Source organism: Tyto alba, unplaced genomic scaffold (genome assembly GCF_018691265.1).
Source record: "Tyto alba isolate M040663 unplaced genomic scaffold, T.alba_DEE_v4.0 Super-Scaffold_42, whole genome shotgun sequence".
Taxonomy (NCBI): Eukaryota; Metazoa; Chordata; class Aves; order Strigiformes; family Tytonidae; genus Tyto; species Tyto alba.
Genome location: NW_024881318.1, coordinates 16,451,149 through 16,464,195, shown reverse-complemented (window position 1 = coordinate 16,464,195; position 13,047 = coordinate 16,451,149). Strand labels below are relative to the sequence as shown.

General features: G+C 39.0%; 1 protein-coding gene across 5 annotated transcripts in view; it reads left to right on the top strand.

Moving 5' to 3' along the window:
• AGXT2 (alanine--glyoxylate aminotransferase 2) overlaps positions 1-13,047 on the top strand; it is a 29,375-nt gene that overhangs the window by 5,717 nt on the left and 10,611 nt on the right. For 3 of the 5 annotated variants that reach the window (XR_006166654.1, XM_042804411.1, XM_042804408.1), the window contains 7 exons: positions 347-440; positions 1,476-1,576; positions 2,656-2,748; positions 3,555-3,687; positions 4,344-4,432; positions 5,902-6,051; positions 6,411-6,509. Coding sequence is in view for 3 of the 5 variants with exons in the window: in XM_042804411.1 (XP_042660345.1) it covers positions 347-440; positions 1,476-1,576; positions 2,656-2,748; positions 3,555-3,687; positions 4,344-4,432; positions 5,902-6,051; positions 6,411-6,509 (759 nt within the window). In the remaining 2 variants the exon portion in view is untranslated. Of the gene's footprint in view, positions 1-346; positions 441-1,475; positions 1,577-2,655; positions 2,749-3,554; positions 3,688-4,343; positions 4,433-5,901; positions 6,052-6,410; positions 6,510-8,028; positions 8,888-13,047 lie in introns of those variants that run through there. The other 2 variants (XR_006166655.1, XM_042804410.1) reach the window with 2 other exon arrangements.

Sequence of the window (13,047 nt, the reverse complement as noted above, 5' to 3'; positions counted from 1 at the left end):
TACTTTGGATTGTTGAAATACTACTAGCAGCTCTAAAAGTGTTGCTGTTAATCTTAGATAACCAAGACTACTGAGTAGCTTACAAAACAAAACAAAGGAAATCCTCAATTGAGTGACTTGCTAGAATAGTCTAAACTTGTTGGTTCCAAAACTATTCTGCCATTTCTTGATGGAGAAAGAAGTTCAGTATTATTCCATAAGTAATCTTCAGACAAGTTGCTTGAGCCCTTTCACTCTTAACAGACTTGTTTTAATTTTTTTTTTCATTAGTCATCCCTAAGTATGATCAAAACATCTATTAGAAAGGCATAATGAAACCTGTAGCTATTTTTCTTATGCTTGACAGACAATGTTACCAGATGTTTTTCGTGGTCCATGGGGAGGCAGCCACTGTAGAGATTCTCCAGTGCAAGCTGTTCGAAAATGCAGCTGTTCTGAAGGTTGGTCAATGACAAGGAAGTATTTGGCTTTTAGATTAGAGAATAGTAGAAGGCTGTGGAAATAGGTTATATTTACTTCATTAAGAAAGGTAGACCTCTGGTTAGGATTTGCCAGGGCATCCAAAGCAAATACTGCAGAGAACCTGAGTCACCAGCTTCTCACTAAGAAAATTTTGCACAGGTGACACCTCATATTCTCAGATTTCTTCTTAAAATCCCAGCCTTTGCTTCCAGCATTTGTCACGATCAACTCTGGAAGCTGTGGTACTCACCTGAACTTCCGTATCTGGAAGAACAGAAATGTTGATTAGTGTTTTCTACTGTTTCTGAAGTTTTGACAGTTCTCCAGCTTTTGTTCTGGAATGAGATGAATAGTAAGGACAACCTGAAGCCAGCGATGGGCAAAAAGTCATATCTGAGGCAAAACATTCTGTATGCAGCACAGTATGAAAGCTCCTCTACTGCTTCCCTGTTAGCAACAATTACAGTACTTTTTTCCACTGTTTCAACAGGCACTCTTTAGTGTTTTGATTCCCATCCACACATGATGATTTCTTGTTAGCTTAGCTGTCCCTATTGAATAGGAGCATTAACTATACTAATTGCTCTGTCCTTTATTTCAGATACGCAGCTGTATTCTCCAGAAACCTCATACCTGCACTAACCTAATGGTTCCCTGTGTCTTATGCTGATGCTTATTAATCCCTGAAAAAGTGTCTGCTTATTCCTTCTGCTGATGTAGGTGATTCACAAACACTTTCTCTAACCTGCAGCTTACTGACCTGTATAATGTGCAACATTTTATTGTCTGGCAGCTTTGCCTTGCTGTTTTGGAAGGGACATTCCATAGAATATAAATGATTTAAGAGAAAATAAGGAAATCTCTCCTTTAATGTTTAGCCTTTTATTGTGTATTTGAGAGGTGGTATTTACCATACAGTCAAATAATATTTGTTGCTTAGATATGTAATTTTGTGTTTTGAAGCTAGTTTTGTGTCATTTAAATTCCCTTTAAACTGCTTCCCCTGCAATCAGGTGTATGTCATGCAAATGGCCAGTACATTGAACAGTTCAAAGATACTCTGAATACCTCGGTCCCAAAGGCAATAGCTGGATTTATTGCTGAACCAATTCAGGTAGGTAGTTTGCAATTTGTCAATTGTGATAGCACAAATAGCATGAAACATTCAAACATGATATTCCTTAGCTGCATCCTAAACATAGACTTCTGCTGATTTTTATTATTTTTTTAATGCCTTAAATATTTGGAAGAATGGACTGTCTTAAAAGTTCAACTTTTGTCACTGAATTTTGCTCATGAAGTTAAACTAAACAGAGAATCATGATTAAACATATACTTTTTCTGCATTTAAATAGTGAGTATGATAAACGTTATCGTTTAGTTTGTACTACCTTCTTCCAAATTTTATACTGCTTTTCTCTTTACTATCTCTGTAAACTTTAACACAATCCTCCATCCACCTCTTCCCAGCCATGTTGTCCACTATATTTTTAGCAGCTCTCCAGCAAGTGGTGGCCACAGGATGCATTCTCTTGGTGCTTCACCCATTAAAGAACTGCTGTGTATGTGGTTCTTAAATAGGAAAAATGGAGATTATATCCTGGGAACAGGAAAAGCAAGATAAAAAATGTGGGAATTGTGACCATAGAGAAAATTGGAGCTGTTTTCTGGTTTTGCTGTCTTCTAAGCCTTTGCAGACTTAAGTCTAAGAAGCTATTGCAGTCCAGGTGTAGAGTGGCATTTCTGATCCACATGAAAACTGGCAAGGTGAACAGAAGTTGAGGAAACAATGTTTTAAACAAGTTAACCAAAGAAGGGATGTGAATTTTCTGGTTAACTTTGTCATAAAACATAGTTTCTGGGTTTCTCATTGTGTATGTTTTCAAGGTACTTGTTTTGGCAGTTTATCTTTAATAGACTCTGTCTTATAGTGAACCAGTTTATAGTATGGCCTCACAAACATTTATACCAGCACAATTAATAGAAACACCAAACTGCCATGTGGAATGGGAATGAGTGACCTGAGCGGGAGCTTTTTGAAGCAGTTTCACTGTTGAAGCCAGAAACTTGAGACAACTATCTTCCTTTTACTTGAGGGCTGCTGCTATTTTTTTCTTATTGTGGGATAATCACACTTTGGAACTCCTGTTTTCTTGTCCATTCCTGAAGACACTGTCTTTTTTGTTTTGGCAGGGTGTTAATGGAGCTGTCCAGTACCCAAGAAATTTCTTAAAGGAAGCTTATCAGCTAGTACGGGAAAGAGGGGGTGTTTGTATTTCAGATGAAGTGAGTTGTTTTTTACATATGATCTCTAGAGTTTGGGGTACCTATGGAACTCATCATAAGAATCCAAGTGAAGGCTAACTGGAAGCCTGAAAATAATCTACATTAAATGCTATACACTTCATAGCTCAAGTTATAACACAGCACATCTTTCAAAGTATAGGAGCCTCCCAGTTTTTACTGCTTTTATTCTGCTATGTGATATTCTGATTTTAGACATGGGTAATGTTAGTAGCAGACTTCAGTCCTTACCTTTCAGTAGCAGTAAATTTACATACATACGCAGCTAATAAATGCCAGCTGTGATGTTTGGTTCATCAGAATAACACTTCCTCTTACGAGTGTTGTTGGCATATATAAACTCTAGAAGGGAGTTGATTGCTACACCTCTGGAAGTACATTTTCTCAATAGAATTTGCTTAGCTAAAGCTATTTTGTAATAGTAGCAAATGTTTCAAAGTGATGGTGATACATAGCTCAAGCAGAAATCAGCAATCATGGGGTTACTTTTGAAATGTGATAAGCAACTGCATTTCTTCTCCATCTTTGAAATGGAAGCAGCAGTTTATTTGTGCATCTCACTATGCCTAAGAAATGGTGACATGTTATCTCTTTCAAATGTGAAAGTAAAACCCAGTTACAAGAAGCAGTATTCTGTGCAAAGCCATCTGAATAAGGATCCTAATACAAGTTGACTCCAGATGAAGTTGCAGTTGAAGGCAAATCAGAAACAATAGAAAGAGAAAAAGAAATCATATTGTCAAATGTGAGAAAGTGATGGGGATTTCTCTGGATTTTTCTTTCGAAAGGTACAGACAGGATTTGGACGGACAGGCAGCCATTTCTGGGGGTTTCAAACACATGGTGTACTCCCTGACATTGTTACTTTGGCAAAAGGAATTGGTAATGGCTTTCCAATGGCAGCTGTTGTTACAACAAAAGGTATAATTGTTCTGATAAGATTTAAAATAGAGCAGTTACAGAGGATGCCATGCAATAATTACTTCCTGGAGAGATATGTGTTCAAACAGCTGAGCTTTATTAATGATCTTTGTCTCAATCTATCTTTTGCCAAATTAATTAGATTCTTATTGTTCACTTGTTTATCCAAGTGCTGTGCTATACCAGTGCAAAGCTTTATTTAAATGGGGTTAGTTGTATAACTGAAGCAGAGATGACCTTGTGAGACTGGTAGAGCTGGTAATAGATCCTGGAGGTCCTCACTGAATATACCGTTTTACTAATCAATGTACTGCAAGTATGTAAGGCAGCATGTTAGCGAACTACTTGATTCATACAAATGACTGTCTGAATCTAGGGAAGAAAATTTGTAGATGTCAGTTTAAGGGGACAATTGACAGCATATGTTAGAAGTGTGACTTTTTTAAAAAGGTCTCGTTTTAGCATCTGCTAGACACAATAGTTTTTTGTACAGACTACTTGCAGGAAAAAAAAAAATCTTCCTAGTGTGTTGTCTCCAGTAGAATCAGGGTTAAAGCACAGCATATTTAACCCCGCAGTTCAGTTAAAGCAGATAAGTACTGTTACCAAACATAACGCAACTGTAAGAGTAATCAGTGTTGTTCTTTTTCTTTTAGAGATCGCAAGTTCCTTGGCTCAAAACCTTCACTTTAATACATTTGGAGGAAGCCCTTTGGCCTGTGTAGTTGGAGCTGCAGTTCTTGACGTAGGGAGAACATAATACAAATTTATATATTCCACACTTTTTCTTGTAGCAAAAGATGACAAATGTTTATGTTTATTCTTACTATAAAGTTATATGTGGGAAATTTTTTAAATAACTGTATAAAATTCATAAACATACGCATGTATTATGCATACATAGCCAATGTGCCGTATGTGTAGGAAAAATTGCCAGTTAGTTCTACTGCAAAATTTTCATCCCTCTAGCAAGAATAGGAGTCCTCTAATTATGTTTTCAGAATCATCTTTGTCTCTCTTACATTCTTTACTTTGCTAATAAAAATGTAGGAAAGCATTTTCTCAAAAGCCTTAGCTAACTCTTTCATAGGACTATGCAAATCCTCAACTATACCAAATTTATTCTCTAGCACACATGCTTAACAAATTGTTTAACTCCACAGCTTTTATCCTATGCTCAAAAAGCCTTAATGACCAGATAGTTAAAAATATTTAAGGTCAGAATTCCTTTGAAAAAAAATCTGTTGTGAAAAAGACAATAGAAAGATTTGCAATGTATTTCACTTATTATCCAGAAAATCAGTCAGTGGGCAGTAGGTTACTATTTAATTTGTCTTGTTCATGTACAGAGCATTTGTCCTTGAATCTCACGTACTTACAGCAGACACTTTCCAGAGTGTTTTGGGAATTATTTTGGAGCTATTTTGTAGGATGGTTGATCATAAAAATATTTTGAAAAAACAGTTTATAGATAAGAAGGTCTGAACCCATGTTTTGGGGTTTTTTGCTCTGAAGTAACTTGGAGCCTGGATTTGAAATAAGTCCAAGGAGGTTGTCAGAGTCAGGAAGAGTAAAATGAAATTGAAATAAAAGACACAAAAAAGTAAAAATAGGAAACACCCACTTTAACTTCTGTAACTATTTATTTGTTTTCTCATGTGAATTTTCTTAACACAGATATCAAGTTCATGAAATGGCTGTGTGTGTTAGTGCTCACAGCTGGCTGTATGTCAGAACTTTGAGGAGAGCAGAGTAAGGAACAAAAAAAAGATTGTGATTAAAAAATTAATTAAAACTCTCAAGTTGTTCCCTAAAAGTCTGGCTAGTACACATAGGTGTGCCTCGTCAAATTGTATTCTTCTAATGATACTGAGAAAGCATTAAAATATTTCTGGTAAAATTTTGAAAATAATCCCACTGGTCAGGTATTTTTCTGTTTTGACCAAATGTGAGATTAATTACTGGATTATGTTTATGGAATAATAAGTAAAATGTGAAAAATGCCACAGCATCGTCAAAATATTAAGTTCAATTGTACTCTGATGTCATTAGAGGATTATAGAAGAAGAAAAATGTGAGGATGGTAGTAGTGAAGGAACATAGTCTGCACAGAAGTGAGATAACCATACAGTGTCATCAAGCTAAATGGGGGGATTAAGTGACTGTACTGGAAGCTTTTCCTGCAACACTGTCATAGTACATAATTTTAACCAGGCTATTGAAGAAGATGGTCTACAAAAGAACAGTGAGGATGTCGGAACATACATGCTGCTAGAATTGGCCAAACTACGGGATAAATTTGAGATTGTTGGAGATGTCCGTGGCAAGGGACTTATGATTGGAGTAGAAATGGTGACAGATAAGGTTTGTGATTTAATTTTTCCTTTCAATTTACAGTGCTGTTGAAAGTTTTATCACATTTTATTTCAGTTGATATAATAGGAATATTTTCTATTAAGAAACAGCTAGTGGTAAGAAAACATTGCTCTGGCTATGCAAATGAGCCAGAACATTCCAGCATTTCAAATACTTCACAAGCTTTGAGTAAACCGTGACTTGTGTACCTTAATTGCATAAACTCATTTTAGAAAGCAGATAAATTATGCAGCTGATGTTTTCAGCCAGAGATGGGGGTGGGATTTATTGGAGAGACTGGAATATACGTATTTTTCATAGAACTAATTTAGAATATCTAAGTGAAGTTTAATGTTCACTTTCCTTAGGACAGTCGCCACCCTCTTCCAGCTGAAGAAATCAATCAGATCTGGGAGGACTGTAAAGACATGGGGGTTCTGATTGGCAGAGGAGGACTCTACAGTCAGGTACTGAACCTCTGGTTATGCATAAAGCTTATTTTCTGTCATTATGAACTACATCTTGTTTCTCTCAAGCTAAATTAACTTTAGTTTAGTAAATAAACTAGAAAGCATCTACTTCTAGGAACCATCTCTGCTTATTTTTGCTCATTTTATAAATCGGGCAGGAGCTGTTTGATTGTTTTCAAGTATGCTGAACTAGCTCTATGCTTTGAGTTTTCCCTTAGAGGGACAACTTCCCCTAGAAGAACTATAGTCTATGTAAATTAGAAGAAATCAGCAATATTCAGGCCTGCTAAGTCTTTGCTACTGATCAGATTATCACCTGGCCTGTTGTACAGAGCAGGTTTGGTTTTGCTAGTTCTTACAATCTGGAGAATGGTAACATTCTACCTGTGTGGTAATTTAAAAAAAAAAAAAAAAGAAAAGTAAAGAGTTGTTAATAGCAAGTTCCCCAACACAGCACAAAAGTGAGAATTGCATGTGAATGGGTACCAGCCCACAACAATTGAAGAGGCAAAGTGCTGTACGCAGGACACTGTGTCACCAACTGCTTACAGCATAGAATTGTCTCAGGGCTGGTCCAGTTAATGAAGCCCTCTGACATAGAGGAAGCAGCATCTGCATGAAATACATGCAGGATGGCTAAAATAAATAGGATGCTGCACCTATCACCTCTTTGGTTCTTCTGCAAGTCACAGTCCAGAACATGGGTAACAGACTGCAGCTCAGAGTGTGGTAAAATCTGATTCTGTGTCACAAGAGTGCTGCTTATCTGTGTTAGCTTCAGTGGGGGCTGTGGGTAGGAAAGACCATTATTCTACTCCTGCTGCATAAAGTCCCGTGACATGATGACAGAAATATTTAAACTGGAAATCGAAGATTCTTACAGAAATTAAATAGTCTTGGAAACATTATAATATAGATCAAATGTTTGGATTTAAGAACTTATATTCTTGACAAGTTAAACTGTACATGTATCCCTTCCTGATCAACACGCATTCAAGCTATAGTACCCTATTTGGAAAATAGTATTTAGGGATTATTTCATAATACATTCTCTTGGAAGCCTTAAAAAAAGCCTGTGATATAACAGCAAACCAGCTGACACAATGCAGGAGGCTGCCATTCTCAGTAGATGCTACTTTCCCCTGTGGCAAAGCTGCCATAAAGAAGAATTCACCAATGTGTCTGTTCTTTCTTAGTACAAGCCCATCCAAGGTTTTATACTAGCTCTATCTGGAATAACGGGGCTGCAAACAGAACCTACTCTAGTCAGCTCTGCTTTGGAGGCAGTTGCGTTGTCACAGGAGTAGAGTGGGGAGTTGGATGCAGTCAAGTCCAAAATTGCCCCACTTCAGAGTGCACTGATCAGAAGCCTGAGTCCCTGCTCTGCTGTTCTCCTGTGATACTCTTTTTCACACTTTTGATTAGATTTCTTTGGGCAGAAGGTGAGTACTGACCTAAAAGGGCTGCTAGAAACTATTTTTTCCATACAATTTTATTTTTTTTTCTCTCTACTCAGACATTTAGAATTAAACCTCCTATGTGCATTACTAAAAAGGATGTCGACTTTGCCGTGGAAGTATTTCATACTGCTTTACAGAGACACACGGAAAGAGCAGCTGCAAAATAGACTTGATTTGCTTCCTTACATGAGACACACACAGAACCTCTGGTACTGGCCACCTAGACTCAGCACCAATCTACACTGGATAAGAAAATCACAGTCTGAAGGTGAAATGCTTGTTCAGTACTATTAAAGCAGTCTGATAGATCCACTTTTTAATAAAGAATATGCTTTAATCTGTTTCGTAAATACAGTTCAGTTCTACAGTGGTGGTGTGTATTAGCTGCACACCTATTCTAGTATTAGTATGACTAACCCTGATTGGATTAACTGGGTATCAGATGAAGAAGCAGACATAGATTCATATTTCATCTATGAAAGTCATACCAAAATGGGTAATTCTTTAGAAAGAGTGAGAGGAAAATAATAAAATTGTTTTGGGGAAGTACACTGTTTGGACCTTATAGCATCTCTAGTCCCCTTGGGGGTGGCACCAGCAGTGCAGTGGCACGCCTCCTGCTGCCCCAGCCGTGTTCCTATGTACCATAGCATTTACTGCCAGTTCTTGAATATGTTTTCACAGAAGCACCGCAGCCTCCCGAGGAGCTGAGCATTGGTGTGTGGTGTTGCAGAGCTGGCTGGGACTCATGCAGGGTAGTCCTTGACTGTCTCACAACAGTCACTACTGCTAGCTGCCCCCACCTCTGCTACCAAAACCTTGCCATTTATACCCCAGACATACAAGCATTTGTAAAACACACAAATTATAAAGTATTTGTTTTTATTTAAATAAGAAAAAAAAAAAAGTCAAAAAGTACTACTACAGTGTTCAGCCTGTGAGATTTCACTTACATAAGCATAGCCAATCTCTGACCAAGCAGCACCCTGAGCAGAACACAACTGGAGATTTCAAACAGAGTTAAAACTGCTTACCCTGACTACAACGCTACCCTCTAATTAGAGCATGGGAAAAAAAGAAAGTTTGCACAAAGTTGAAGAGTTTCTAATTACAGTAATTATTTTTGTCATGGGACTTTCATCCAGTCATCATCCTGCCCAAAGATACTTTTCTTTTCCTCCTGCTGTGTGTGGGATTGTACAGCACACCCATTAGTAATTTAGCAAAGATGCAAACGCTGTCTGGTGAAACAAGATGCCGTGTTACTTTCTCATGTAATCACTTTTTTTAATGTTTTAGTTAATTGCTTCCTTACGTTTCCAAAAAAAAAAAAAAAATGGTGTTGTGGACAATCAGCAAGAGCTGTACTTTTATCATTCTACTTTCGTTCAGATTTTAACATCTGAATAATTCCTTGACCCAGTAAAGGTACCATGTTAACTTGTGGGGGAAGGAGAGTATTCTGCCATGTTATGTGTCAAGATGAAACTTTAGAGGAACTTAGTTAATGAAAGATCAGTGCTTCTGGAAAATTTCACGAGGGGTTTCCTAAACAATGTACTACAGCCCTTGCTGAGCACTGGCTTCTCCAGATGCATTGACAATTACTGTGTAAAGTCAACTCCAAAATCAGGTATTTGTTATTCCTTTTTTTTTTTTTAAGCACTACTCAAGATCAGGTTGATTATGCACTTAAGCAGAGGTGTAATACCAATTCCCATGTTGTTTTTCACTAGAAATAAGAACAAATTTATTCATGTAACTCATTTGTTTCTCCTTCACTCATTCCAGCAAGGCTCTTCCACTACTTTTTTTTCCAACATCTGGCATGCAGGTAGGGATACAAAACCAACAGGAATTGTCAAAACTGCTTAACCAGTTTTGTCATCTTACTCTTTCCCTTACGTCTGCTATTTCATGTAATTAAGTAATTTGAAAGGGCCCTTGGGGATGGCAGAAGAAAAGCCTGTGTTCTTCCATGTCTTGGTGATGTTTCATCTTTGATAGAGGATCAGAGAAGCACAGGCCCATCTACTGGTGCCACGCCCCACCTGTGGGGAGCGGCATAGGTGGCTCGGATCCACAAATTCTCTTCAGTGTGGACTAAAGTGAGATGATGCTCAAGGTCCATATGTAAATACCAACTTTAATGGAAACAAATAGTCTGTAAATGTTGTCACTTTCACAACTCTAAGCTATGCGCTTTATTGGAAATCAAGGTCAGCCTTGCATCACTTAACAATGTCAACTGTTACTTAGTAGCTTTAAGGTTACTTAGAAGAGGAGAGAGAGAGAGAGAGAGAGATCAGTAGTCCTGGATCCAGTGTTGGGCCTGCCAACAGGGTGTTTGGTGTGGAGAGTCCCCCCTGGCCTTGTACATCTCCCTGTTTATGGCTCCAGTTCTTGGACTTCTGGAACCTTCTCTCCCTGCATTTCCAGGAGTGGTTGAGATACCAGTTGGTCAAGAGAATTGACACCCTGCATGGTGGCTCAGACACTCCAAGGTCTTCCTCAACAGTGCTGATCTGAACATACCATATTGATGGAGAGAGAGAGAGAAGAGACTAAGTGCTTAATCAGGCACCTTATTATAGCAAAGCCAATAGCTAGGCCAATTAATATTAACAAAAGCATCACTAGAGCTTTGGCTATCCAATCCCACCATCCTGCAAGTCCAAGTTTTTGAGCAGAGTTGAGATCCATGAGACAGGGTTCCAATCCACATTCCATTCATTCGGTAGCATTGACTGGAATAAGCCTCCCGTCCTGGCTGTGATTCCCTGCATCTTCTGACGTGCTGCCTCAATTGTGGTCGTAGTATTGTATACAGTAACGCAACATTCTCCAGCCGTATGGTTCAGCACTCCACATATGCCTTGTTCTTTGAGCATATCCAGAGCTACATAGTTCTGCAAGGCCATCTTTGACACCTGTTGAACTTGCAGATTGAGTGTTCCAAAAACATGTGCAGTCCAGTTACTCCAAACACATACCTGCTGGGTCAAATTTTCTCATACAAACTGGTGTCTTTGTAGGAGCACACCTGGGGTGAAACGGGCCTCAAACACAAGGGCCACTTTCATTCCCCAGCTGTAATAACTGGGTGCTCAGACCCTTCTTACCTACTTGTGTGCTGCCAGAGGTGTCTGAACATCCCGTTTTCTCTGGTTATGTTCAGGGTCATTAAACTCAAATGTTCTGGAGAGACACATTGATGGAGTACCAATGGTACAGTGTAAACCCCCCCCCATTCTGTGTACATGCAGGTGTGAGTACATTTTCCCATCTGAACATGCCCAGACAGTGCCTTGAAGGGCTGGATATTCAGCAGTGGAGCATGCTGATGGGTCACAGGGTTCTGTTATTCTGGTTTTCCCTTCCTGCACAAAATTCCACTTTGTCTTGTGGATGTGACTCCACATTATAATATAGTATCTTAATTGATAATAGTTCCATTACACATGGGATCTCCAGGTTTAAACCCTGGAACCAAAAACCCTAACAAGCACACATCCAGAATGAAGGTTTGTAATTCTGGGACATATCATGTTTATATGAGGTCCCACATTAACAATTTACAACTGATCACCTGTGAGCAATTCATTAAGGGGTAAGGCATTTATTTTTTGTGCATCAATTACACTATCCGGATTGGACAGAAAATGCTTAAGGGATCAAGGACATTCATAGCAAGAATGGTCATGGTGAACATAGCCACCCCATTTGTCAGGAATTTGAATACACCAATGGAGGGGTAGCAGGACATTATATTTGTGCTGTAGAGGTTCACTGTGAGGTGGGGCTGTCCCACCAACATAAAAGATCGCAAGGGATCTCCATCTCCTAGGGATACCATGTCCAATTCAGTACAAGATTACAAGGGATCATCACCCCCCAGGGATAAAATGTCCAGTTCTTTCAGGCTGCAAGGGGAGCATTTGTAGTTGCCTTGCAGAGCTGTTGCTTCCAACAGGTAGCATTCCACATGTGTCCCCAGGTTTTGTTAGCCAGAAATTGATAGATCACTGGAGAGGGTATGTATCAAGTTGTCCCACTATGCTCTTGGGATGGGGATGAATCAGCTCCCCACAAACATTTTCCCTTCCATTGTGTATTTTGAATACACATTTGATACAATATTTTTGGTTTAAAATGTAAAATTCGTGAGAGATTCGGCCAAATTATGGCAAATTTAAAACCCACTGACGCAGACATGGAGAGATCCATGCAAAGACCTTGGTCTGTTCAGTTGTAGATTCAGATAAAACCAGTAATCAATTCCCATGCCAAATTGGGTTGGTTATCCCAATTCCTAGTTGACTGAGACAAGATTATACATCCACAAAATAAGAATATAAACTTCTCCCACACCATCTCTCCCTAGTGAAAAAGAAAACCAGGCCTAATGAAGTCAGATAAACAATGAAAATACTCAACAACCAAAAACATGAGTCACTCGGTGGGCTTCTGACAACCTGTGAAATATATACATGAAGACAAACAGTGATTAATAGGATGCCCAGGTACGAATTCAGTGATCCTTCTTTTTGTCTTTCTACGCTCAAATGAGGTTTTCTAAGGCCATGGTAGGCATACCACCCATGAAAACCTGGAGAATCCCCTTTTTGATTCCCTCAGCCCACAATAGATTTCTACTTGCCCCTGAGGCTCATGGCCCAGATTTTCCCGATGTTCCACTCTTCGCACAAAGGTCTTTGATTTTGTGGCCCCCCGTGATCCCCATCCTTCTACCAGAATTTATTAACTCTTGGGTTATATCTCCCCAAGCCATGGGTCCTCCTCATCAGGCCCATCTCCTGACTTGTGGGGCTAATGCATCCCATGGCTGGTTGTAGTTCTACTGCATATGGTTTCACAGAATCAGGCAGGTCATGAATCAGGGGAGTCATTCTATCAGGGTTAGCAATTAATAGCATTGGGGAAGGCTGTTGAGGAACTCAACATCTGTCATCCATTAATGAGAGACAAGCAGCCTTCTGGTCAAATTTTTTATGGTTGGGGTCTCTATATGTACTGGATCTCCCTTTCCAACTGGCAGCTTGTTGAGTTAATGA